Source organism: Saccopteryx bilineata, chromosome 1 (genome assembly GCF_036850765.1).
Source record: "Saccopteryx bilineata isolate mSacBil1 chromosome 1, mSacBil1_pri_phased_curated, whole genome shotgun sequence".
Classification (NCBI taxonomy): Eukaryota; Metazoa; Chordata; class Mammalia; order Chiroptera; family Emballonuridae; genus Saccopteryx; species Saccopteryx bilineata.
In genome coordinates this window covers 10956250-10978993 of record NC_089490.1, presented here as the reverse complement: position 1 = coordinate 10978993, position 22744 = coordinate 10956250, and the positions used below count along the sequence as shown (strand labels likewise).

At 54.3% G+C, this 22744-nt stretch overlaps 2 protein-coding genes and 2 non-coding genes across 4 annotated transcripts; 1 reads left to right on the top strand and 3 right to left on the bottom strand.

The window, feature by feature from the left end:
• The first annotated feature begins 7278 nt into the window (after nucleotides 1-7278).
• Nucleotides 7279-8466, top strand: MCCD1 (mitochondrial coiled-coil domain 1). Its single transcript, XM_066269109.1, has 2 exons — nucleotides 7279-7564; nucleotides 8055-8466. Exons 1-2 carry the CDS (start codon nucleotides 7403-7405, stop codon nucleotides 8232-8234), a joined length of 342 nt encoding a protein of 113 aa, XP_066125206.1. The 5' UTR covers nucleotides 7279-7402; the 3' UTR covers nucleotides 8235-8466.
• Nucleotides 8467-8468: 2 nt separating this feature from the next.
• Nucleotides 8469-22574, bottom strand: DDX39B (DExD-box helicase 39B). The gene is made up of 11 exons (XM_066268473.1): nucleotides 22436-22574; nucleotides 20825-21161; nucleotides 19243-19370; nucleotides 18856-18948; nucleotides 15839-16022; nucleotides 14208-14326; nucleotides 12179-12310; nucleotides 9521-9630; nucleotides 9281-9425; nucleotides 8999-9146; nucleotides 8469-8705 (listed from the first exon to the last, which is right to left on the bottom strand). The coding sequence occupies exons 2-11, from the start codon at nucleotides 21033-21035 to the stop codon at nucleotides 8689-8691; spliced, it is 1287 nt and encodes a 428-aa protein (XP_066124570.1). The 5' UTR covers nucleotides 21036-21161; nucleotides 22436-22574; the 3' UTR covers nucleotides 8469-8688.
• Nucleotides 15716-15791, bottom strand: LOC136321149 (small nucleolar RNA SNORD83). The gene has a single exon (XR_010728440.1). It is a non-coding gene; the product is annotated as a small nucleolar RNA SNORD83 (small nucleolar RNA).
• On the bottom strand, nucleotides 21635-21713 carry LOC136321148 (small nucleolar RNA SNORD83). The gene has a single exon (XR_010728439.1). It is a non-coding gene; the product is annotated as a small nucleolar RNA SNORD83 (small nucleolar RNA).
• Nucleotides 22575-22744: the final 170 nt, after the last annotated feature.

Here is a 22744-nt window from a genome sequence, read left to right as displayed (position 1 = left end):
TTAGAACATTAAAGAAAATCAGACCATGACAGGAAAAGCTGTAACTTTTCTAATACCTGAGTCTCCTACCCATTCTCAAATTCTGTAGTTGCTGTAACCGGCGGCTCAGGTTGGCTATGCTGAGATTTCTCTCCTACCTCAATGGCCTTTTCATGCAAGTCTGACTTCCACAGCAAATAATCACCCCCGGAGAGACAAGCATGAGCAATTGCCTTCCAGTCATTTGGGAAAAGAGTCTTTGCACTAATAGTATCTGATAAACCAAGTGAAAAGGGGCAGTAGGCCCATACTGAACACAAGCAAGTTTAAGCTCTTTCAGAGTTCTAAAAGGTACAGGTTCATGTTCTCACACTAGTCTCCCCATAGCATCCTGTCTTTCTACAACAGGAAAACAGGTAAAGCTATTTATTGTTTCCCCTGTATTTCAAGCCTGGTCTATAGATTGTTGGAGAGCGGATTTCCCAGGTTTTGAGCTATAGAATCCAGAATCAGTCTGATAAGGGACTGGAGAAACAGAGGGTTGAACATAGGAAGGAGCCAAGGGCAGTGGAGGCCCCACAGCTAAGGCAGCCATTTTCATTAATTACTACATTTGTCTTTCCTAAGATTTCACGGATTTTTCATCCCCCTGAGTCATCCTCAGACTCTAAGTTTTCCTCGTATTCACATCCCTCTGTTTCCAGCTCACCCTGATACTCTTCAGACAACGATGTGTCTTCATACAAAAACATTTCTACAAGGCCCTGGCTGGTTGGCTCAGCGGTAGAGCGTCGGCCTGGCGTGCGGGGGACCCGGGTTCGATTCCCGGCCAGGGCACATAGGAGAAGCGCCCATTTGCTTCTCCACCCCCACCCCCTCCTTCCTCTCTGTCTCTCTCTTCCCCTCCTGCAGCCAAGGCTCCATTGGAGCAAAGATGGCCCAGGCGCTGGGGATGGCTCCTTGGCCTCTGCCCCAGGCGCTAGAGTGGCTCTGGTCGCGGCAGAGCGACGCCCCGGAGGGGCAGAGCATTGCATCCTGGTGGGCAGAGCGTTGCCCCTGGTGGGCGTGCCGGGTGGATCCCGGTCGGGCGCATGCGGGAGTCTGTCTGTCTCTCCCCGTTTCCAGCTTCAAAAAAAAAAAAAAAAAAAAAAAAACATTTCTACAAAAGGTCACTTTAAAAAAAAAAAAAAAAAAAGGCCCCTTATTTTTTACCCTGTCTGTTGCATAATCTTTAACTCCCGACTACACTTTCCCCAAAAACTTTCTTTACTCACTGTGCACACTTCACTTTGGGGAGTTCTGTCACCTTCCTTCAGTTTTAGTTTCCTCGTACTCATACTCAAGTCCCTGTTCGGAAGCCACTTGCCGCAGACCAGCGCGGCTCCTAATAACAGTGCGGAATTAAGGAAACACACTTATCAAAACAAAAACGATGGGACCGGGAAGACTCTTCAAAATGTCTGGCAGTATCCAAGTGCCCCATAGCCCCAGTTTGCTTTATTATATAGCCATATGCAAATCAAGGAAGTCCTTGATACAAGGTTACACATCTAGGCTAAAATAGGAACTCTCCCAAGGCATAAACAAGAGTCCCCCTACCATGCATAAGTGAAATCAACCAACATCTGAACAAAGAGTAAGAAGAAGGGCATGTAAATTGCTTCCAGCAACTTAAGGAAGCAAGTGAAGTGGGTGCAAATACTCAGCATCACAGCCAATATGGAGGTGGAGGGGGGAGAACTCAGCCTTTTGCTAAGCCTCAAATCTACAAAGGCTTTTTGCCATTTACCGTCCACAACAGAGGAGCAGATGGGCGCTTCTCCTGTGTGCCCTGGCCGGGAATCAATCCCAGGACTTCCACACATCAGGTTGACGCTCTACTGCTGAGCCAACTAGCCAGGGCCATGCCCAGTGTTTTGAACTTGGTGTCGGCAGCGTGCCTGCCTCGTTCTGTTTAGTTTGTTTCTGGACTTCCACTGCATTCTCTCCATGGGAACATCGTCTCCTCACTCTGGCTGCCGCTCTGTTGTGGTTGTTTCTCTGTATCAGGTGGATCTGCTGTGTCTCCCAGTCCTGGCAGGGTGGTCTGATGTAGGAGGTGTCCTGGGGGCCCAGTGGTGCAGTCTCCTGGCCGCCTGAGCTGGGGGGTCTGAGTGTCCCTTGTGTGGGTGTGGGTGTCCTCCTGTTGTTGAGCCTCGCTGTCGGTACATCTGTGGGTGGGTGACCCTCAGGCTGACTGGCTGTGAGAACTGACCACAGCCACAGCGCACAGGTTCCTGTGTGGGGCTGACCTCACGGAGCAGGACTCACTGCAGCAGGCCCGGTGTCTTCTGAAACTGCCCTTTGCTTGTTCTGCTAGTGGAGCTAATAGGGTGGTGCTGTGTTGCGTCTGAAGCCGGCCGCTGAGTGTGCTGCTTCTGGGGCCTCTTAGGAGGGGCTGCAGTGCAGGCCAAGGCCCAACACTACCTGGTAGGAGCTACAGTGATCCGTGGTTGGTAGCTCCCTGTGCTGGGCCTGGAGGCACATGGGAGAGGCCATGCTGGGAACTGAGGCCAGCTGCCCCCAGTACCAGGCCTGGGGCAGGCCAGCAAAAGGAAGAGGACACCCTGACACTCACTGCCATCTGCCTGCTGCCTGTAAGGCTCAGTCCCTGAAAGAGCCTCAGGTGGCACAGGAGTTGGATGAGGTGGGGTCTCAGGCTGGGATGAGTGGTGTCCACAGGCTAATGCAGAATCATATTTGGCTGGGGGTGGGGGGCTCAACACAGGAAGGTGGCAGCTGTTCCTCCAGCCCTCGGTCTGAAGCCACATAACTCAATCTCTCCCTGCATGTCTCTCACACCCCCTGACCCACCAACCCTCCTCTAGAGCCTAGGGTGGAAACCGGGAGAGACAGTCAGACAGACTCCCGCATGCGCCGGACCGGGATCCACCCGGCACGCCCACCAGGGGGCAACACTCTGCCCACCAGGGGGCAATGCTCTGCACCTCCAGGGCGTCGCTCTGTTGCTATCAGAGCCACTCTAGCGCCTGGGGCAGAGGCCAAGGGAGCCATCCCCAGCGCCCAGGCCATCTTTGCTCCAATGGAGCCTTGGCTGCAGGAGGGGAAGAGAGAGACAGAGAGGAAGGAGAGGGGGAGGGGTGGAGAAGCAAATGGGCGCTTCTCCTGTGTGCCCTGGCCAGGAATCGAACCTGGGACTTCTGCACACCAGGCCGACGCTCTACCACTGAGCCAACCAGCCAGGGCCTGAACTGGCCCTTTAAGAGGAACGCCTGGGGCTCCAGCCGCCTCTGTCTCACCCAGTCAGATGGAATCCCTGATTTTCACAGCCAGGTGTTGAGGGGGCTCCTCTTCCTAGTGCTGATGCTCCAGGCTGGGGAGCCTAGTGTGGGACTGGGACCCCTCACTCTTCTGGGGGAACCTCTGCAGCTGAGATCTCTCTCCTGATTCTCAACCGCCACATGTGGGTGCAGGGCCAGCCCACTTCCTGTCTCCACCCTCCATCCTGTCTCAACACGGCTCCTTCTTTATGTCCTCAGTTATAGGACTCCTGCTCAGGCGGACTTCACAGGGTTCTCCAGGTTGATTGTTCTGTAATTCAGCTGTGATTTTGATGTGGTCATGGGAGGAGGCCAGCACACTGTTTACTTGCTCTGCCATCTTGACCAGAACCCCAATGTGGCACTTTTAAAGAAGGTGGTCAGAGTGGGTCCCACTGAGGTGACAATTGAGCAGACTTGAGAAACTGACCATGCAGAAATCTGATGGAAGACATTCCTGGATCGCCCTCTGCACGTACCCAGGACTCTGCACGGGGCAGGCGATATAACCGCAGTGGGCACAGAGGTGGGCACACACGGGCAGACTTCTGCAGGATCACTGGGGCCATGGTCTCTCCTTCCTGCCCTGGGTGTTAGAAGCCCTGGAGCTGGGGGCGGGGGGCACTGCTGTGTGGAGGAAGACCAGGAGAGGAGGGAGGAAGTAAAGATGGGGAGTGGATGTGGGAAGCCCCCATTGTCTCTGCTGTCACTCTCCTGAGTCCAGAGTCCCCAGGTTGTGGTAACTGAAGTGGACGGTGTGGGCAGTCACTGTGGGAGGCCGAGCATCGCTCTGTCCACCTGCCAACAGCAGGCTGACCTGGCTGCGGGCAGGAGGCTGCTGACTGTGGACTCAGGACTGAGGGGGACGGAACCTGGGGAGGATGAGACAGGTCAGTGATGGACAGCGGTGGGGTCCTCGGCAGAGAGAAGCTGAGACACATCCGCCTGCGGAGCACCTGGGCTGAGGGCCCCGCAGAGTGCCCGGGGGCGAGGTGCTGTCGGGGACCAGGGCGGAGAGGAGGTGGACTGCTCTACACTCTGCCCATGCGCTCTGCCCTGTGGCCCTGTGCCCGAGGACCCTCCAGTCCCTCCTAAATGACTCCGCCAGGAGTGTCCCTGGTCACTCCGGTCACTCAGAGCACCCCTCATTCAGAAGGCCTCCTGCTCTAACCTCCTTCATTCCTGCTGCACCTTCTCCACCGCCCGGGGCTCTGACCTCTCCTCTCTGCCCTCTCGTGGCAGTAAGGGCTCACATCCCACACCCACTGAGCAGGGACTCCAGGTGAGAGGCGGGGCTCCAGGTGAGAGGTGGGGCTTTGGTGAGAGGCGTGCTAACATGTGAGAGGCGGGGCTCCAGGTGAGAGGTGGGGCTTTGGTGAGAGGCGGGGCTCCAGGTGAGAGGCGGGGCTCCAGGTGAGCAGGGAGAAGGAAAGGCTCCCGGGCAATGGGTGGGCACGGAGAGTGGGCACAGCCAGAGGAACAGCCCCAGGTCTGGGCGGGTGGGGGAGGGTGATGGAGAAAGGTGTTTCCACATCGTCATTTTTCTCTCCCAGTCCAGGGCGACGTCCTTCCCCCAGGCCCAGGGACACGGAAAGAGCAGCAGGAACAGAGAAGGATCCCCTGTTAAAGAAAAATGGGATTCCTCCCTCTCCCTCTTGCCTATTCTAATCATTTTTTTCTTTTTCTTTTTAAAACTTATTTATTGATTTGAGAGAGAGGAAGGGAGAGAAAAACAGAAACATCAATTTGTTCTTGTATGTGTCCTGACCAGGGATCAAACCTGCAACCTTTGCACATGAGACGATGCTGCAACCAACCGAGCTGTTCAGCCAGGGCCCTTCTGGTCAGTTTTATAACTGAAACTTGAATTTTCTTTTAAGTGAGAGACAGAAGGGAGACAGATGAAAAGCATCAACTTGTAGTTGCATCACTTTAGTTGTTCATTTATTGCTTCTTGTGTGAGCCTTGACAGAGGGGCTCAAGGTGAGCCAGTGACCCCTTGTTCAAGCCAATGACTTTGGGCTCAAGCCAGTGACCTTGGGTTTCAAGCCAGAGACCATAGGATCATATCGATAATCCCATGCTGAAGCCAGTGACCCCATGCTCAAGCTGGTCGCTTAAGCACAGGATCATCAACATGAGCCCAAGGTCACTGGCTTCAGCAAGGGGTCTCTGGCTCACTTTGAGCCCCTCTGTCAAAGCACATACAAGAAGCAGTAAATGAGCAACTAAAGTGAATAAGTACAAGTTGATGCTTCTCACTCTCTCCTGCCTCTCTCTCAAAATTAATTCTAAAAAAAAGAAAATCCAAAGAATCAACCATGTTCCTGTATACCAGCAATGAACAAATGGAAGTGGAAATTTAAAACACAATACTATTATTGCCCTGGCTGGTTGGCTCAGTGGTAGAGCATCAGCCTGGCATGTTGATGTCCTGGGTTCTATTCCCACTCAGAGTACACAGGAGAAGTGACCATTTGCTTCTCCACCCCTCCCCCTCTCCCTTTTCTTTCTCTCTCACACCTACTCCCAAAGCCATGGCTCAGTTGGAGTAAGTTGGCCCTGGACATTGAGGATGGCTCCATGACCTCACCTCAGATGCTAAAATAGCTTGGTTGCCAAGAGCAATGGGCAATGGCCCCGGATGGGCAGAGCATCGCCCTCTAGTGGGGTTGCCAGGTGGATGCTGGTTAGGGTGCGCATGGGAGTCTGTTTCTCTGCCTCTTTGCTTCCCTCTTAAGAATAATTAATTAATTAAAGTGTGCTGTCCTAAAGCTGGTTTGCAGGTGTCTGCCTTACAGCAACTTTGCCTTCTGAAGCTTGTTTTTCTACCCTTTCCCAGATGATCCATCCCCTTTTGAGCCATGTCCATCCCGAGGAATGTGACTCTGCCCCCAGCCCATCAGGACGGCACTGCAGAAAGTCTAACACGCTGACCCTGGGCTAACTCAAGTACAGTGTGTGGACAAGGCTTGTGTTCTAGTGCAGATTTTTAACTGATATGTTTAGAGAGACAGGGAGAGGAGAGAAAGAGAAAGAAGGTGAAGCATCCGTTTGTTTTTCTACTTAGCGGTGCCTTCATTGGTCGCTTTCCTTCTGTGCCCTGACCAGGGATCAAACCCTCAACCTTGGTGTTTCAGGACGATGCCCTAACCAACTGAGCTAACCAGCCAGGGCTCTAGTGCAGACTGGAAGGGAGGTATCACTGGTTCACCAAACCAGTGTCATGTTGTCAGGAGCCAAGGGTAAAAGTGACAAGTTTCAGGAACTATTGAAGGCAAACCTCTACAACATGCAATGCACAATAAGGACAAGAAAGGTCATTCTGAGCCAGCAAGAGAAAAAAATTCAGGGGAAATCAATACTAAAGCCAAGTCAATGGGTAGGAGGTTTGAAGTCAGGTAGTCGTGGATTTGAACCCCCCAGGTGTGGAGGCTTAAGCACATCTGGCCCAGAGCAGACACCCACAAGTACTTGCTGGGTGAATGCTGAATGAAACCCTTCCCTGCAAAACTAGTGGTATCATCCCTACTTTACCAAACGGAGAGGAGTAAGAAAAGACAATGCGAAGAAAAACAGGCCAGCCTGACCAGGCGGTTGCGCAGTGGATAGAGTGTCAGACTGGGACCCAGGTTTGAGGCCCCAAGATCGCCAGCTTGAGCATGGGATCATATACACGGCCCCATGGTCTCTGGCTTGAACCCAAAGGTCACTGGCTTGAAGCCCAAGGTCGCTGGCTTGACCAAGGGGTCACTCACTCTGCTGGAGCTCCCTGGTCAAGGCACATATGAGAAAGCAATCAATGAAGAACTAAGGAGCCTCAACGAAGAATTGATGCTTCTCATCTCCCTCCCTCTCTGTCCCTGTCTTTCTCTGTCAGAAAACTCCCACAAAAAACAGGCATTGGTCGGCTGGCATGTGTTCTAGAGCCAGTTCTGCCTAAGCTGGCAGGGACATTTCCACACCCGGAACAGGACTCTGAGGCCAGGCTGGGAGGGAGGTGAGGACAGGGGCAGGGCTGGGCACTGAAGCGAGGCCCGGTCCTGGGAAAAGCCAGTTCCTGGTGGCTGTTGGGCAGCTCACAGCTCCGGACTTCACCCGCCATGGGCCTCCCTCTGCCCTGGTTCTCCCGATGCGGTCGCCTCCTCCTGCCTCCCAGGCCCCCGGCCCCGCGGGGCCCCCACAGGCACTGCTCCCAGAGCCCCAAAGCAAGCACGGAAGAGCAGACCAGCTCCACGGGCAGTGGGAAGAGGTCTCCCACCATGGTGAGTGGCGCTAAGAGCAGGAGTGAAGGCAGGAGGGATGTGCCCTGGGGTGGGGGCTCCCCTCAACCTCACCTTGTAGCACAGGCCTACTGAGCAGGTACCAGCCCGCCCGTCCGGGGAGCCTGCTGCAGTCCCAGCTCTCAGCGTCCCGGCAGGTACCCCCCCTCCCCCCCGACCTCGGGCTGCATCTCCCAGCACCCCTCCCCCTCCCGGCACAGTCCACTAAGTTCTGGAGCAGGAATCTCTCCTCGTCTAAGTTAATTATTTCTGCGGGGGGAGGGGCAGGCCGGCCCCTCCTGCTCCTTGCACAGGAGTCCGGTTAAGGCCCCTGGGCCAGCGATCTCCAGCTGCCCCCTCTTCCTGAGAGGCCTGTGCCCGAGACAGGAAGCTGCCCTTCAACCAAGGGGTGAACTGGGGAGGCAAGATTCCCAGCTCCAGGCAAACGTCAGCACCCCCCATCCTGGCTGACACCGGTCCCCGCCCCGCCCAGGGCGCCCCCCGTGCGCAGCTGGCCCAGGCCGAGGAGCTGCTGGAGCAGCAGCTGGAGCTGTACCAGGCCCTGCTGGAGGGGCAGGAAGGGGCCTGGGAGGCACAGGCCCTGGTGCTCAAGATCCAGAAGCTGAAGGAACAGATGAGGAGACACCGCGAGAGCCTGGGAGGGGACACCTGAGCTGCCCACGCGGTCCCCTCACCCTCCTGCGCAGGGACCGCACACCTCGTGAGGCCCGCGGCCGGCCGTGCTAGCCTCACCCTGGCCAGGAACTGGACAGCAGGAAAGAACCGTGATCCCTGCTGTCTCTTTAGCCACACCCCCACCCCGACCACTCCCACTGGTGACCTCGGCCTCCCATAAACCACCTGAAACCCCCTCACCCAAATCCAATAAAAGGAAGGAGCGCTTACAGACATCACAGACTCGCGTGTTTTTTAGTTTTGTTAAAAAAAAGTTCTGACAAACAAGGAAAGGGGTTCAGAAGTAATGATGCAAAAGAGGGAAGGCGTGGTGGGGAGGGGCTGGGGGTCGTCGGGGGTCGGTGGCAGTAGTGTCTCCTTCACCCCCACACCCGGTGTCGTCTTCTGAAGAGGGACAGACGGTCACATTCCAGAAAAGACGGGCGAATCCTCTATCGTGTCTGTTCAACTGAGGAGGAAATGGCCGTTAGAGGAAGACATGAAAAAGGAGACCAGCGGAAACACACGACAGGCCCGTCCACGCAGACGTCCCTGCAGTGTCCGCGTCCAAAGGGCAGACGTGGGGGCGGGGGAAAGTCTGCTGAGAAGCGATCTCACAGGGACCTCAACTACACACCCCGACACAGCATCGAGACGAGGGGCGTGAGCCTGTCAGGTGCCCACTCTGAACCGGGGCAGAGGGACAGACAGACGAAGGCACAGATCACAGGGGCTGGGACCGGCCGCCCTGACCAGACTCACTGTAGGAGGAGATGTCGATCTCGTCGGGCAGCTCGCTGATGTTGACCTCAAAGCGGTCCTGCACGTCATTGAGGATCTTGGCGTCGTTCTCGTCTGACACAAACGTGATAGCCAGACCCTTGGTGCCAAACCGCCCTGCTCTGGCCACCTGGAAGGGGACAGAAGGCAGAACTGGAAGACCCCACAGAAGGGAACACCCAAGGGGAGGGGTGAAGATGCACGCTGTGACGGTCCGGAACCGGGGTGGCAGAGGCCACTGGTGTCCTCGCGGGCACAGCTTACCCGGTGCAGGTAGGTGTCCGAGTCCTCAGGCATGTCGTAGTTAAAGGCAATGTTCACCCGCTCGATGTCCATGCCTCGGCCAAACAGGTTGGTAGCCACAAGAATTCGTCGCTGAAAATCTTTAAACTGCTGATACCGAGAAAGCCTTTGTGAGAAAGGAAATTAGAAAAATGTTGAGTCCTTTCTCTCAGTAGTCTCTCTGCCTCCCAGGACACACGACCCCGGCGGGTGCCCGCTCACCTCTCCTCCTGGGGCATCCCCCGGTGGATGGCGATGGCGGGGAAGTTCTGCTCCACCAGGAGCTGGGCCAGGGCGATGCAGCGCTGCACGGACTTCACAAAGATCACCACCTGTGTGTGTGTGTGTGTGTGCGCGTGCACGCGGGCACACGCAGGGTGGGAGCCACACGTGTGTGAGGTTGTATGGAAAAGGAGTTTTTAATAATTACTCGACTAAAGGATTTTCTTAGTCCTTATCATAATTCCCTTTCTGCTCAAAATATAATTTTACCCTAATTCTAGATAGTTTTTATTGCAAATAAACCACATAACAGTAAAGCGACATCACTTCTCAGTAAACAGTAATTTTACACAGAGGAAGGAAGGGAGAAAAGCATTCGTTGTCCCAGTTACGTGTTCACTGGTCACTTCCCCTGTGTGCCCTGGTCAGGGATGGAACCCACAACACGGTGTTCAGGACACGTTAACCAACTAAACTACCCGGCCAGGACCAAGAAAAACCAATTTTAGAGCCTAACAGGCGCAGTGGATAGAGCATCGGCTTAGGAGGCCCAGAATCCAGGTGTGAAACCCCGAGGCTGCTGGCTGGACCATGAGCTCATCCAACTTGAGCGTGGGATCACAGACATGAGCTCAAAGGTCGCTGGCTTGGGAAAGGGGTCACTGGCTCAGCTGAAGACCCGTGGTTAAGGCACATATGAGAAAGTAATCAATGGACCCTGGCCAGTTGGCTCAGTGGTAGAGCATCAGACCAGCATGTAGTAGTCCCAGGTTCGATTCCTGGTCAGGGCACACAGGAGAAGCGACCATTTGCTTTTCCACCTCCCCCATCTCTCTCTCCCCTCCAGCAGCCATGACTGGGAATGGTTCGAGCAAAGCTGGCCCCAGGCACTGAGGATGGCCCTATGGCCTAGGCCTCAGGAGCTAAAATGCCAAACAATGGAGCTTCAGCCCAGCCGGGCAGTTATCACCTGGCAGGGGCTTGCCCGTGGATCCCAGTGGGGGTGCAGGCAGGAGCCTGTCTCTGCCTCCCCGCCTCTCACTTAAAAACAGAGAAAGCAGCACATAGGAGAAGCGCTCATTTGCTTCTCCACCCCTCCGCCGCGCTTTCCTCTCTGTCTCTCTCTTCCCCTCCCGCAGCCAAGGCTCCATTGGAGCAAAGATGGCCCGGGCGCTGGGCATGGCTCTGTGGCCTCTGCCTCAGGCGCTAGAGTGGCTCTGGTCGCAATATGGCGACGCCCAGGATGGGCAGAGCATCACCCCCTGGGGGGCAGAGCACCGCCCCTGGTGGGCGTGCCGGGTGGATCCCGGTCGGGCGCATGTGGGAGTCTGTCTGACTGTCTCTCCCTGTTTCCAGCTTCAGAAAAATGAAAAAAAAAAAAAAAAAACAGAGAAAGCAATCAATGAACAACTAAGGTGCGATCACAAAGAATTGATGCTTCTCATCTCTCTTCCTGTCTGTCCCTCACTCTCTCCCACTATGAAAACAAATTAAAAACCCCACAAAATCCAACAGGATCAAGATATTTTGTAAGACCTGGCCAGTTGGCTCAGCAGTAGACTGTTAGCCTGGCATGTGGAAGTCCTGGGTTCGATTCCTGGCCCGGGCACACAGGAAAGGTGCCCATTTGCTTCTCCACCCTTCCCGCTCTCCTCTCTCTCTTCCCATCCCACAGCCAAGGCTCCATTCGAGCAAGCTGGCCCTGGGCGCTGAGGATGGCTCTATGGCCTCATCTCAGACACTGAAACAACTTGGTTGCTGAGCAACAGAACAGCAGCCCCAGATGGGCAAACCACTGCCCTGTAGAGACCTTGCCGGGTGGATCCGGTGGGGACATATGTAGGAGTCTTTCTGCCTCCCCTCCTCTAGGAAAAAAGAAAAAAAAAGGTATTCTGCAACTACTACAACCTTATTAAAAGCCTTTAAGAACTGTGTTTTTTTGGAGGCTTCTTATACTTTCTGAGGTTACCATAGTTCCCCATGTATAAGATGCAATTTTCTCTGAAAACTTGGGGTTTATAAAGTGGTTGCGTCTTATACAGTGGTTGTAGATTTTTTTAACTTGCATTTCCCATTTTTTCACGCTTATCTTTTGCACTTTGTTAAAGACAGTGCTTCCTCATCAGACACGGATGAGGACAAGCTAACGGATGGCAGTTTTGACAGTGATGAGCAGTTGAATGAACTTTATGATGAATAAAACTCGAGTTCAATAGCTTTACGTAATATACTTTTTTCCCAAACTTCAGGCCCCAGAGTTAAGGTGTGTCTTACACATGGGGAAATGCGGTATTTAAGTGTCTGTCTGTGCCAGCGACCAAAAAGAAAAGAGCCCCCCACACTCAGCTCCACAACACTGAGCTCTCATGTGAAAGAACTCTGCCAGCACTCCACCACGCATGTCACCCGAGTGGCGGTGTCCTCAGCCACAGGGCCCAGCGCCCCACCACGCATGTCACCCGAGTGGCAGTGTCCTCAGCCACAGGGCCCAGCGCTCCACCATGCATGTCACCCGAGTGGCGGTGTCCTCAACCACAGGGCCCAGCGCCCCACCACGCATGTCACCCGAGTGGCGGTGTCCTCAGCCACAGGGCACCACACAGACTGTGCCACAGCTCAGGAGGCGCTCGTCCTCCTGCTGGACCTTCAACAACTGACCTGGTTGAACTCAAGGACATCCAGAAGGTCAAAGAGCTTCCGGTTCTTCTCGTTGTCCTTCAGTTTCACGTAGTACTGCTGCAACCCGTGCAGCGTCAGCTTCGTCTCATCATCCACGAAGATCTCCATTGGCTGAGGGGGAGGGAGGAGGGGGGGCGGGAGGAGGGCAGAGCGGGGGGGTTAAACCTGGGGGGGTGGAGGAAGCTGATCTCCAATACACCCCATGGTGGGGATGGGGAGAAGAGAGAAGACTGAAAACCTCACCCCACCCCCAAAAACACCCCAGGAATGGGATCTCTTCTAAGCTCCTTCCTCTCCGGGGAGTTCTACAACTGCCCCACTGGGAACTCAGGGAGAGCAACTCCGCAGGGAGGGGAGCGCAGGGGCCCCCCGACAGCAGGGCGCCCCCACCTCGAAGGGAGGTGGCAAAGGGACACTGTATAAGTCTCAAAGGGAGCCAGGATCCAAACACCTGGGCAATGAGGGACCTGCTGACTCGAGGTCAGAACTCCGGCAGGGACAGCGGAACATGGGAGCAGAAACAAGGATGTTCCGTTTCAGGATTCTCTCCACTAGTCGTTACCCACGTTAGAAACAGGGAATGCTACAGTGGAGGCACTCAAAATGCTATGAAGGAGAAGCAGAAATGACTTAAGACGAGGAGTAGCAACTTGCCCTCGACCACAGGGAGCAGGCTCAGATGAGGCTGGCCTCTGAACTAAGCCTTGAGCCGCCTACAGCGCTCCGCGGGGGGCAGCGGCACACGGTGCTAAAGATGTGGGGCTGCAGACCCGCACTCGTCTTAACAAGTAAGAGGGCACACCACCCTTGAAGGGAGGAAGGCAGCTGCGGCAGCCGGAAGCGGACCCAGGCCGCTGCAGAGCGCAGGCTTCCCAGCACTCCTCGACCTCGGGACCCAGGGACCGTGATGCGGACAAGGGCGTGTGCGTCACGGGAGACAAGCAGAAGCCACTCGCAGAAGGCAGGCTTTCCAAAAAGAAGTCCCATGACCTCCCTCAATCTCACGGTGGCCCCGGTGCAGCTACTGAGGAGGAGCCACCACCTGACGGACGGGCGCAGCGCAGGGAGGTCAAGGACACGCTCCGCTGCGTACACAGGGCGGCCCAGCCCGTCTCCCCCCACCCAGGCCTATCGAGAGCCGCCTCACGCGACCTCTCCTAGACCCCCTCTCCTCGGAGCAGTCAATTAAGAAAAAGCCCCACCCGCTCAGGACACCCGCCCCGCCCAACACGTATGCAGGGAATCGAGGAGCACGGCACGCCTTGGGTTCAGGACAAAAACCGGGAACGGGTAAAGAGGCTGCTGGGTCCTCAGCGTCCTGGTCGGGCTTCACGCGGCCTCCGCTGCCGCCATCCGCGCCGGATGTCGTCGAGTCCCCGCTGTGCACGGTGCTTCTTGCCGCTGCCGACTCACATCAACCGAGGTTCCGCGTGGGTGCGAGGAGGTGCGGGTGGGAAGGAGCAGGGGTCGGGGACCGAGGTGCCAGAGGCCCCCGCCCCTGGAAGTGGGGGGCCGGGTTCGTTTGTGCTGTTTGCTCTTCTTTTGGACATGCCCTGCCATCTGTCTGTCCCTTTCCTGCTCTCCTGCCACCGGGAGGTACGAGTTTTGGGGGGCAGAGGCTCCAGCTGTATGCCCGATGCCACCTTGAGGGTGCGTGGCTGTAGGGGGTATGTAGGAGGCACAGGTGGGTGGTAAGGCAGAAGACTCTGCCCTCCCCCAAAAAAGGGAGAAGAGGTTCAAAAATGCTGTGACGTTAAAAAACGACAACAAAAAGTCGAACACTACCCGCTCTCACATTAGCCCGACCAAGTCTTCCGGAGTTTCCCTAGCGCCGCGGACCCTAACGCTAGCTGTCTCTGCTCTGTGTGTCTCTTCGAGGAGTCACGGCTCCCAGACGGGCTCGTGCCCCCTTCTTGGTGCTGAAGGACCAGGGGGTGTGGAGGAGGGGGCTTGGAGGGGAGGAGGCAGCGGGCGGGGAGTGGAGGAAGAGAAGGTAGAAGGTATTTACGTCTTGCATGAACTTGCGGCAGACGGGCCGGATCTCTTTGCTCAAGGTAGCACTGAACATCATGACCTGCTTCTCGTGGGGGGTCATGCGAAAAATTTCCTGGACATCCCGACGCATGTCTACAAGAAAAAGAAAAAATTATAGAGAACAGCAGCCAACCGTGTCATAAACGCCCCCCCCCCATACAGACTGCTGGACACGATTAAGGAGTCCATTCAGGGAAAGACTTGCCCCAGGCCTCTCTCTACCATTTTCTCCAACCCTCACATGATCACCCCCACGGCAGCAACAATAGAAAGAGCAACCAGTTTGGAACAAAGATTTGAGATCAGATTCCAGCTCTGTTTTAACCAGGCGTGAAACATGATGAACCCAAGTCCACAACTATGACACAGAGAAGGAGCCACCACAGAGGTGCCAAGGATGAGACCCTGGATAAACCCTTCACAAGTCCCCTCTCCCCACTGCTCTCCCCCCAAACCCTGACTGCCAGCAGGTACCGCACACAGGACATATCCCAGAGGTCAGTCCACTTCCTGCCTCCTCGGACCACACTTTCCTATCCCGTCAGGCAAATGTGACGTCTCTACCTGGAGCCCACCTTCTAGAACCATCTAGAACAGCCAAAGATCATTTGGAATGACTTGTCCCTGGGGCTGTTTATCTGCACTCTCTCATTCGCCAAATTTGAGTTCTTACAGAAAACTTTCTGTAAGAACCCTGGCTGGACAGCTCAGTTGATGAGCGTGTTGGTCCGAGCACAAAGGATGCAGGTTAGAATCCTGGGTCAGGGCACATACAGGAGCAGATTGATGTTCCTATCTCTCTCTGTCTTCCCTTCCTCTCTCTAAAATCAATTCATCAGTACAAGTTTTTAAAAAATATTTCCTTTTAAGCACACTAGGAATAGACGCAGCCACACAGACTCTCCACGAGTCTCTCCACATCAACCCTACAACTTAAGTGTACAGACGAGGTCAGTTAGAGACTCTGACACGTGCTGTGCTGCCCACGTCAGGTCAGACCGCCTCCTCCCTCAGTTCAGAACCTCCTGTGACACTCAGCACAGCAATCAGCCATCTATAAAGGGAAAGGACAGTGGTGTTTTGGCTTTTTCTTTTAGCAAGAGGGAGAGAAAGAGACAGACAGGCAAAGACAGAGACAGGAAAGAAGGGAGACGAGAAACTTTAACTTGTAGTTGCGTCACTTTAGATGTTGACTGCTTCTCATATGTGCCTTGGCCAGGGAGGGGGCTCCAACCAGCAACTATGGGGTCTATGGTCCTGACGACCCCAGGGTTTCAAAGCTGGGTCCTCAGGGTCCCAGGCTGACGTTCTATCCACTGCGCCATCACTGGTCAGGCAGAGGAGGATGGTTTAACTGACGTCTATGATCAGCAAAGTCCCTCCTCTCAAAAGACAAAGGTCTCCCACAGAATGGAGGAACACACACCCTTCTCCCTGGGCACCAGGGCTGCTGAAAAAGCCCAACAAAGACCAGGGAGCCCGAGCCATCAGTCATGGGTGATAGGTGAGGAGTCGTCCTGGCACCGCAGTGCTCCTGTGTCAATGCACATCATGTGGCTCCACAGGGCCGCTCCCGATCACCGTGGGCCCCGCCCCACCACTCACCGAGCTGTTCAAGCATCTTGTCACACTCGTCCAAGATAAAGTGTTTAATGTGCTTCAGGTTGAGGCTCTTATTTCGAGCCAGGGCCAGGATGCGGCCAGGGGTCCCCACGACGATATGCGGGCAGTTCTTCTTCAGCACCTCTTCATCCTTCTTGATGGACAGACCACCAAAAAACACTGCGACCTGTCACCCGGAAGGAAAGAGCATCTCACAATAAAGCAATGATTCCATATTCCGTAGTTCCCCTTTCACTTATTTTGGATTTGTTTGTTTTTGAGAGAAAGAGAACGAGAAAGAGGAAGGGGAAGGGGAAGGGGAAGGAGAAGGGGAAAGGAGGAGAGTGAGAGAGCAAGGAAGGAGGAAGAAGAGGGACAAAGTGGGAGAGGGGATGGGGAGAATAGGGAGATAGAGATAGAGAAAGAAACATCAATTTGTTGTTGCGCTTATTTATGCGTTCATTGGTTAACTCTTGTATAAGGTCTACCGGAAAGTTCTGTCCATTTTGGGAAAACAAAATACAAATTTTTCTCACCATCAATAAACTTTATTAAATAATATAATTGCCATTATTATTAATGATTTCTTGCCAGCGTAAGGGCAATTTGTATATCCCATTTTTGAAAAATGTTTTATCTTTTGATGCGAAAAATTGAACAGTACTTGTTTGATATCTTCTTCATTTTTGAATTTTTTGCCCTTCAAAAAATTTTGTAAGGACAAAAACAAGTGATAGTTGGAGGGTGCTAAGTCCGGGAAATATGATGGATGCGACAGATATGCTTCTGTAGCATTTCTTCCTTGTTGAAATTCGTAAAAATTACAGTGGCGTAAATGAACTTTATCAGTAGCCATGGGTACACTATCGCTTCACACATAAGACTAACGTGAATCAACTTTGTTCTAGTTAATTTGCTACGTCAGTATGTATACATTAAGTGATAAAAATAGGGAGGCACACATGCGCCAAATAAACGTGCTTACGTGTCAAAACTTGTGACAGAAACGGACAGAACTTTCCGGTAGACCTTATATGTGCCCTGACCAGGGATCAAACTTGCAATCTCTGGCATATAGGGACAGCAACTCTAACCAGCTGAGATACCCAGCTCGGGCCCCATCCTTTCGGTTTGATCTAAACCAAAATTACTATCTCCCCAAACACTGACGCAGTCACCTGCCCAAGGTTGCATGGCTAAGCTGAGCAGTCAAGATCAGCACTCAGTTTTTTTCTTTGGTGAGAGATAGACAGACAGACAGGAAGGGGAAGAGATGAGAAGCAACAACTTTAGTTGTTCACTGATTGCTTCTCATACATGCCTTGACCAGGGGTTCCAGCCGAGCCAGTGACCAAAGGATCATGTCGATGATCCCATGCTCAAGCCAGCAACCTCAGGGTTTTGAACCTGGGACTTCAGCATCCCAGGTCGATGCTCTATCCACTGCACCACCACTGGTCAGGCACAGTTCTTCTGACTCAATCTAACAATCTTCCTTCCATGACACTAAGACTAGGCTTCATTGTAAGAATGAAAACAGCAAGAAATCACCCAAGTGCCAAATACCACCACACAGTCACGGACCATCACGTTTTCCTAACTCAACTCAAAATTTTAAACCCCTTTGCACAGATCCTATGAAATCACCGATTCAGGCTAAACGCTTTAGTCCGTGTTAAAACCATTAGAGGAACAGCTGTGGAGGAGCTGGGTCTTAGCACAATGTAACACCAAACACTGCTTTCTAGTTTTACGGGCAGGAGGGCAATCAAGGGGTCAGACATCATGACCCTCATTCTCTAGTAAATCCACAATTACTAACTGTGGGACACCCAGGCTTACAACAAAACAGAGGAGGTACACACAGCATCACCTATGAAGAATTCTGGCCAAAAATGTTTAACTTGAATTGGTTTAGCTTTCAAATATGAATTTCAGTTTACAGAAAATACTGGGTGGAAAATACAGGCTAAACACCACCATAAAGGAGTGAGCAGGTGAATCCAGAGATATGCCATTCCGCAGAACTGGCCCAGCCTCTTCAAGTCCCTGTAACACAATTCTGAGCAAGAATGGCCTGACAACTTGCATTGGGTCTTGACACAAGATCGTGGCAGAGGCGAGCTGGGCCGACGGTGGAGGAAGCGCAGCGGTTGCTTCCCGCAGAGCTGCGCACCAATCCCCGGTTCCGTGCTCATAACAATGGAAACTCTTTTCCGGTTTCCAAGTTTTAGAATCTACGTCGACAGGATGCCTGGAGAAAGGACAGAGTAAGCGCTGCCGGCACAGAGTGGGACAGAGGGACCCACAGCACAGGCACCTGTGTGTACGCAGCATTCAGCCAAGTTTCAGAAAGAACAATGCAAATGAGCTATATCAGACAGATCTACAGGTTGATCAAATGAGGAAACAGTGCCTAACACTCGGTTTCACACAACCATTAATTAGAACTTTAAAAACTGAAACAATCTGAACAAAAGTAGCGTTCTTCACACCATCCTAGCCAGGAAGGAAGAAGTTATGTACATCAGGGTTATATAACAGAGAACTCAGGCCAGCTCTGGTGTGGCCCAGACGCCTTTCGATTTTCTGCCACTTTAAAGAATTCTCAAAGTTCACATCACACTAAGGCCATTCTGGAGCTGTTGGACTTCCCTTACTATAACAGCCCCAAATCCTCAGGCTGTCAACCAAAGCACATCAAAATGATTCAACGTGTCAACGCAGAGGGGCAGTGGGCAGAAGGGTGGTGCCGGGGACGCGTCCTCCCACCGTGCTGGACACCAAGGGAAACTAAAGCCTCTACAAAACAAGAACACAGCAAAGACCCTGACCTTACAACACAAATCTAAACGAGCCCTGGAACGCAAACCCCTCATAACAGAAGTTTGCGTAACTCACTGACCGTGAGGACCTGGTTCACAGGAGGTATTAACATCTGCAGGACTAGGCCGGCCAGCCTGTGAGTCTCCAGGGCCTGGGCCCCACCCGCCCCTCCCCCAGGTCTCTCCCGGGCTCACCTTGACATTGGGCATGTACTTAGAGAAGCGCTCATACTCCTTGCTGATCTGAAAAGCCAGCTCCCGAGTGTGACACATCACCAACACAGATACCTGGGGGGGGGGGAGCAGAGTGAGAGATGAGCACACCCCTTCCCTGTCCCTCTGGGGAAGGCACTGTCACAAAAGCACACCTAGCAAATCATCAATAATTTGAATACTGAGATCTAAATTATTAACCCCATGATTATCATGTTTATTTCAAAATATTCCCCAGGGCTTCAAGGGTGACAAAGGTCATCAGAGCAACAAGAGCTCCCGGTTCTGAACGCACGGTGTCACTGAGACAGAAGCACCCCGCCCAACCACCCCTAAGCTAACAGCCCTCCCGGGCTCTCCCCAGCGCACCTGCCCCGTGACGGGCTCCAGCTGCTGCAGCGTGGCCAGCACGAACACCGCCGTCTTCCCCATGCCTGACTTGGCCTGGCACAGGACGTCCATCCCCAGGATGGCCTGAGGGATGCACTCGTGCTGAACTAACAGGAGAAAAAAGGAAACTGGGCTCCAGTGTGCAGTGTCTTTGCCCAGCACGCCACACCCTTTCCCCACTCAGCCCTCCCGTGTTCATTTTTTTTTTCCAGACAGCAAGAGTCAGAGAGAGGGACAGACAGACAGGAAGGGAGAGATGAGAAGCATCAATCATTAGTTTTTCGTTGCAACACCTTAGTTGTTCATTGATTGCTTTCTCATATGTGCCTTGACCATGGGCTTTCAGCAGACCGAGTAACCCCTTGCTCAAGCCAGCGACCTTGGGTCCAAGCTGGTGAGCTTTGCTCAAAGCAGATGAGCCAGCGCTCAAGCTGGTGACCTCGAGGTCTCGAACCTGCCTCTTCAGCATCCCAGTCCTAAGCTCTATCCACTGCGCCACCGCCTGGTCAGGCCCTCCCATGTTCTTGTCAGTCTTCAGACCTTTCTCCCTCAGTTCCCTTAACCAATCAGATTCAGTTCCAAGTCAGACCCTCCTGGTTCCTTCTCCCTTCAGCTCCTGCAGCTCCAGCCCCTCCCCCAGTCCTATCAACCCACAAACAGCTCGCCTCTGATGCGCTGTCCTAACTCTCCTTAACCTTAAAAACCCACGGTATCTGAGTGCCTGCCACAGGCCCTTTCTCCTACTTAGGCTGTCATGCTTTGGGTCATGTACCCTACAACCTTGGACTAAATAGAGGACTTGGTACCTGACCTAGAAGGCACCACCTAGAGACCAGCCACAAAGGTTTCCAGAGACCAGAGTCAGCAGGGCCCAAAAGAAGAGAACTGACCCTGGCCGGTTGGCCCAGCAGTAGTATCAGCCCTGCAGAAGAGTGTCAGCTTGGCGTGTGGAAGTCCCGGGTTCGATTCCTGGCCAGGGCACACAGGAGAAGCGCCCATCTGCTTCTCCACCCCTCCCCCTCTCCTTTCTCTCCGTCTCTCTGTTCCCCTCCTGCAGCCAAGGCTCCACTGGAACAAAGTTGGCCTGGGCACTGAGGATGGCTCCATGGCCTCTGCCTCAGGTGCTAGAATGGCTCCAGTTGCAACACAGCAACGCCCCAGATGGGCAGAGGATCACCCCTTGGTGGGCGTGCTGGGTGGATCCTGGTCGGTAGCATGCAGGAGTCTGTCTCTCTGCCTCCCCGCTTCTCACTTCGGAAAAATACAAAAAACTAAGTGCAATCAGCTCCTCTCTGGAAATTTAAAATTACCAGTTAAAGTGACAACACTAAAAACCAGCAGACAGGGAGAAAAGCCAGTCACAAGACCCAAGGGCAGGCCTCTCAGTTGCTTCTGGATCACTGGCACCGCCAACCCTCAGAAACCTCTTCTGCTAGAGTGATCTCTGGTACTTCCCATCCGACCTTATTTCCAGGCTGGATTCCCGGCGAACCAGGACCACATCTGTTCCCGGGACCTTTAAAGCTCCTAAGGCATCCTCTGCGCCCAGCAGGACGTTTACCTTCTGAGGGATGCTCAAAGCCACAGTCAACAATGGCCCGGAGCAGCTCAGGCTTGAGCAGGAAGTCCCGGAAGCCAGAGCTGTGAATGGAGACGTAGGAGCCCTTCACGTCCTTCTTGGCGGGGGCCTCGGCCCCGTCTCCCCCGGCTGCTGTCTCCACCTCATCATCTTCATAGTCTAAGAGCTCGTTGTCCACGTCGTTCTCTGCCATAGCTGGGCCGGCTGGGGGCGGCGGGGAGGGGTCTCTGGGTGGGCTCACGCGGAGTTAAGTAACAACAAGGGAGGAGGGCAGGGGCTTAGGGAACGGGGAAAGCGACACTAGCTTCTGAGAGAAGAGCTAGGGGAAAAGAAAAACACACACAGAAAAAAGACTTATCAGTCCTGAGCAGAAACTTCCCCGCCTCCTTTTCCGTCCCCACCCCCTTCCCGCTTTCCCTCCACTAGGAAACCCTCAGCTGGAGACAAAAAAAAAAAAAAAAGCAACACGAAACATAAAAGCAAAAAAGTCACGGGAAAAGCGGGTCCCCCAGGGGAGGTAGGCAGGTCAGGTCACAGGTGGCCAGTCAGCAAGTTCGGGGGTCAGAGTAGTTCTGAGACCCCGGGAGGCTGGAAGGGGAAGACGGGCTGATGGAACTGCACACCTGTCCCACCTGTCCGTACCAGGTAAGGAGCATCAGCCCCGCGACGGCGGGGGAGGAGGGTGCAGGGACGATGTCGCAGGCAAGTCCCAGGGGGGCGGGGGCTGGGGACACCCTCCAAGGCGGCCCTGCGCTGACCCTGCGCTCTCCCGCCGCCCACCCCCGAAGCGGCGGCCATCAGTCAAGGGTGATAGATTCAGGTCATCACCGCGCGGACCGCTCACTTCTCTAAACGGAGGACATCATGTGGCCGCCAGGGGGTGAGGACATCCCTGTGCAATTAGCTCGTGGCGGGGGGCGCGGCGGAGAAATGGCTCCACGGGGGGGGGGGGGGCGCATATTCACATCATCATCACATAATAATAGTAATATTAATGATAATAGTAAAAGGAGGTAACGGGAGACGACGGCGCAGCCCCGCCGCGTTCCCCCGCGGGCCCGGCTCGCTCCCGAGAACCACTCAGGGACGTCTCGGGAGAACACGTGGAGCGTGGGCCCAGGTCGAGGGAGGAGAAGGAAAAGTCCGCGGAGGCCCGGCGGCGGCTCCTCCTCCCGCCCCCGCTCCCGCTCCCGCCGCGGGCCGCGCGAGGGCCCCGGAGTGACAGCGGCCGAGAGCCCCGCCCTCCGCCCAACGCCCGGGCCCAGAAGACGCCGAAGCGCCGCCTCTCCAGGTCGCCCGGGGCCTCCAGGCACCGATGGGGGCCCCTCCGGAGCTAAGAGCCGACGGCTCAAGGCGCACAATGGCGCCCGGGCCACCATCTTGGATTGAGCCTTTCTAGCTTCCCTACCTTCCCCACCCCACCCCGAAGCTCTTTCCTCTCCCAAAAAGAACGCAGAGGATGAGAAAAGAACGGCCCAACGAAGCCCCGGTGAGCAGGCCATGGCCTCTGGAAGGGGTATCAACAGCCCACGCCACAGGATGGCCGCAGAGAAACGCCGATGGAAATAGATGGTGGCGAAGGCCAAACCTCACCTGAGCAAGGCGAACGCGTATGGCGGCAGCAACAGCGACGCAGGAGACGATCTGCCTTCACTTCCGGTTCCCGCTGTTCCCTCACCCCGGCCTCCCCGCCTTCTCGGGTATCGGCGTTCCGGCGCACGGAACGGGGAGGACCCGCCGCTGTTCTGTGGTTCCGCGCGCTCTGGGGTTGCCTTTAGAAACTGCCTGTCTGGAATTTTTTTTATTTTAAAAAGCCGCTTCTAACTCATCCTCCTCTGCCAGTAACGAACGATATAAAGGAAATTAACCTTCCCCTCCCACGGACATCTTTTTTCTCTTGTG

What these genes read in the sequence shown, in the direction of transcription:
- MCCD1 (XM_066269109.1), top strand. Translation starts at nt 7,403, where the DNA reads ATGGGCCTCCCTCTGCCCTGGTTCTCCCGATGCGGTCGCCTCCTCCTG. An exon ending in GGAAGAGGTCTCCCACCATG is followed by an intron (nt 7,565 to 8,054) that starts GTGAGTGGCGCT and finishes CGCCCCGCCCAG; the next exon opens with GGCGCCCCCCGTGCGCAGCT.
- DDX39B (XM_066268473.1), bottom strand. Translation starts at nt 21,035, where the DNA reads ATGGCAGAGAACGACGTGGACAACGAGCTCTTAGACTATGAAGATGAT. An exon ending in TGGAGCCCGTCACGGGGCAG is followed by an intron (nt 18,949 to 19,242) that starts GTGCGCTGGGGA and finishes CCCCCCCCCCAG; the next exon opens with GTATCTGTGTTGGTGATGTG. An exon ending in ATGTCCTTGAGTTCAACCAG is followed by an intron (nt 9,631 to 12,178) that starts GTCAGTTGTTGA and finishes ACACACACACAG; the next exon opens with GTGGTGATCTTTGTGAAGTC.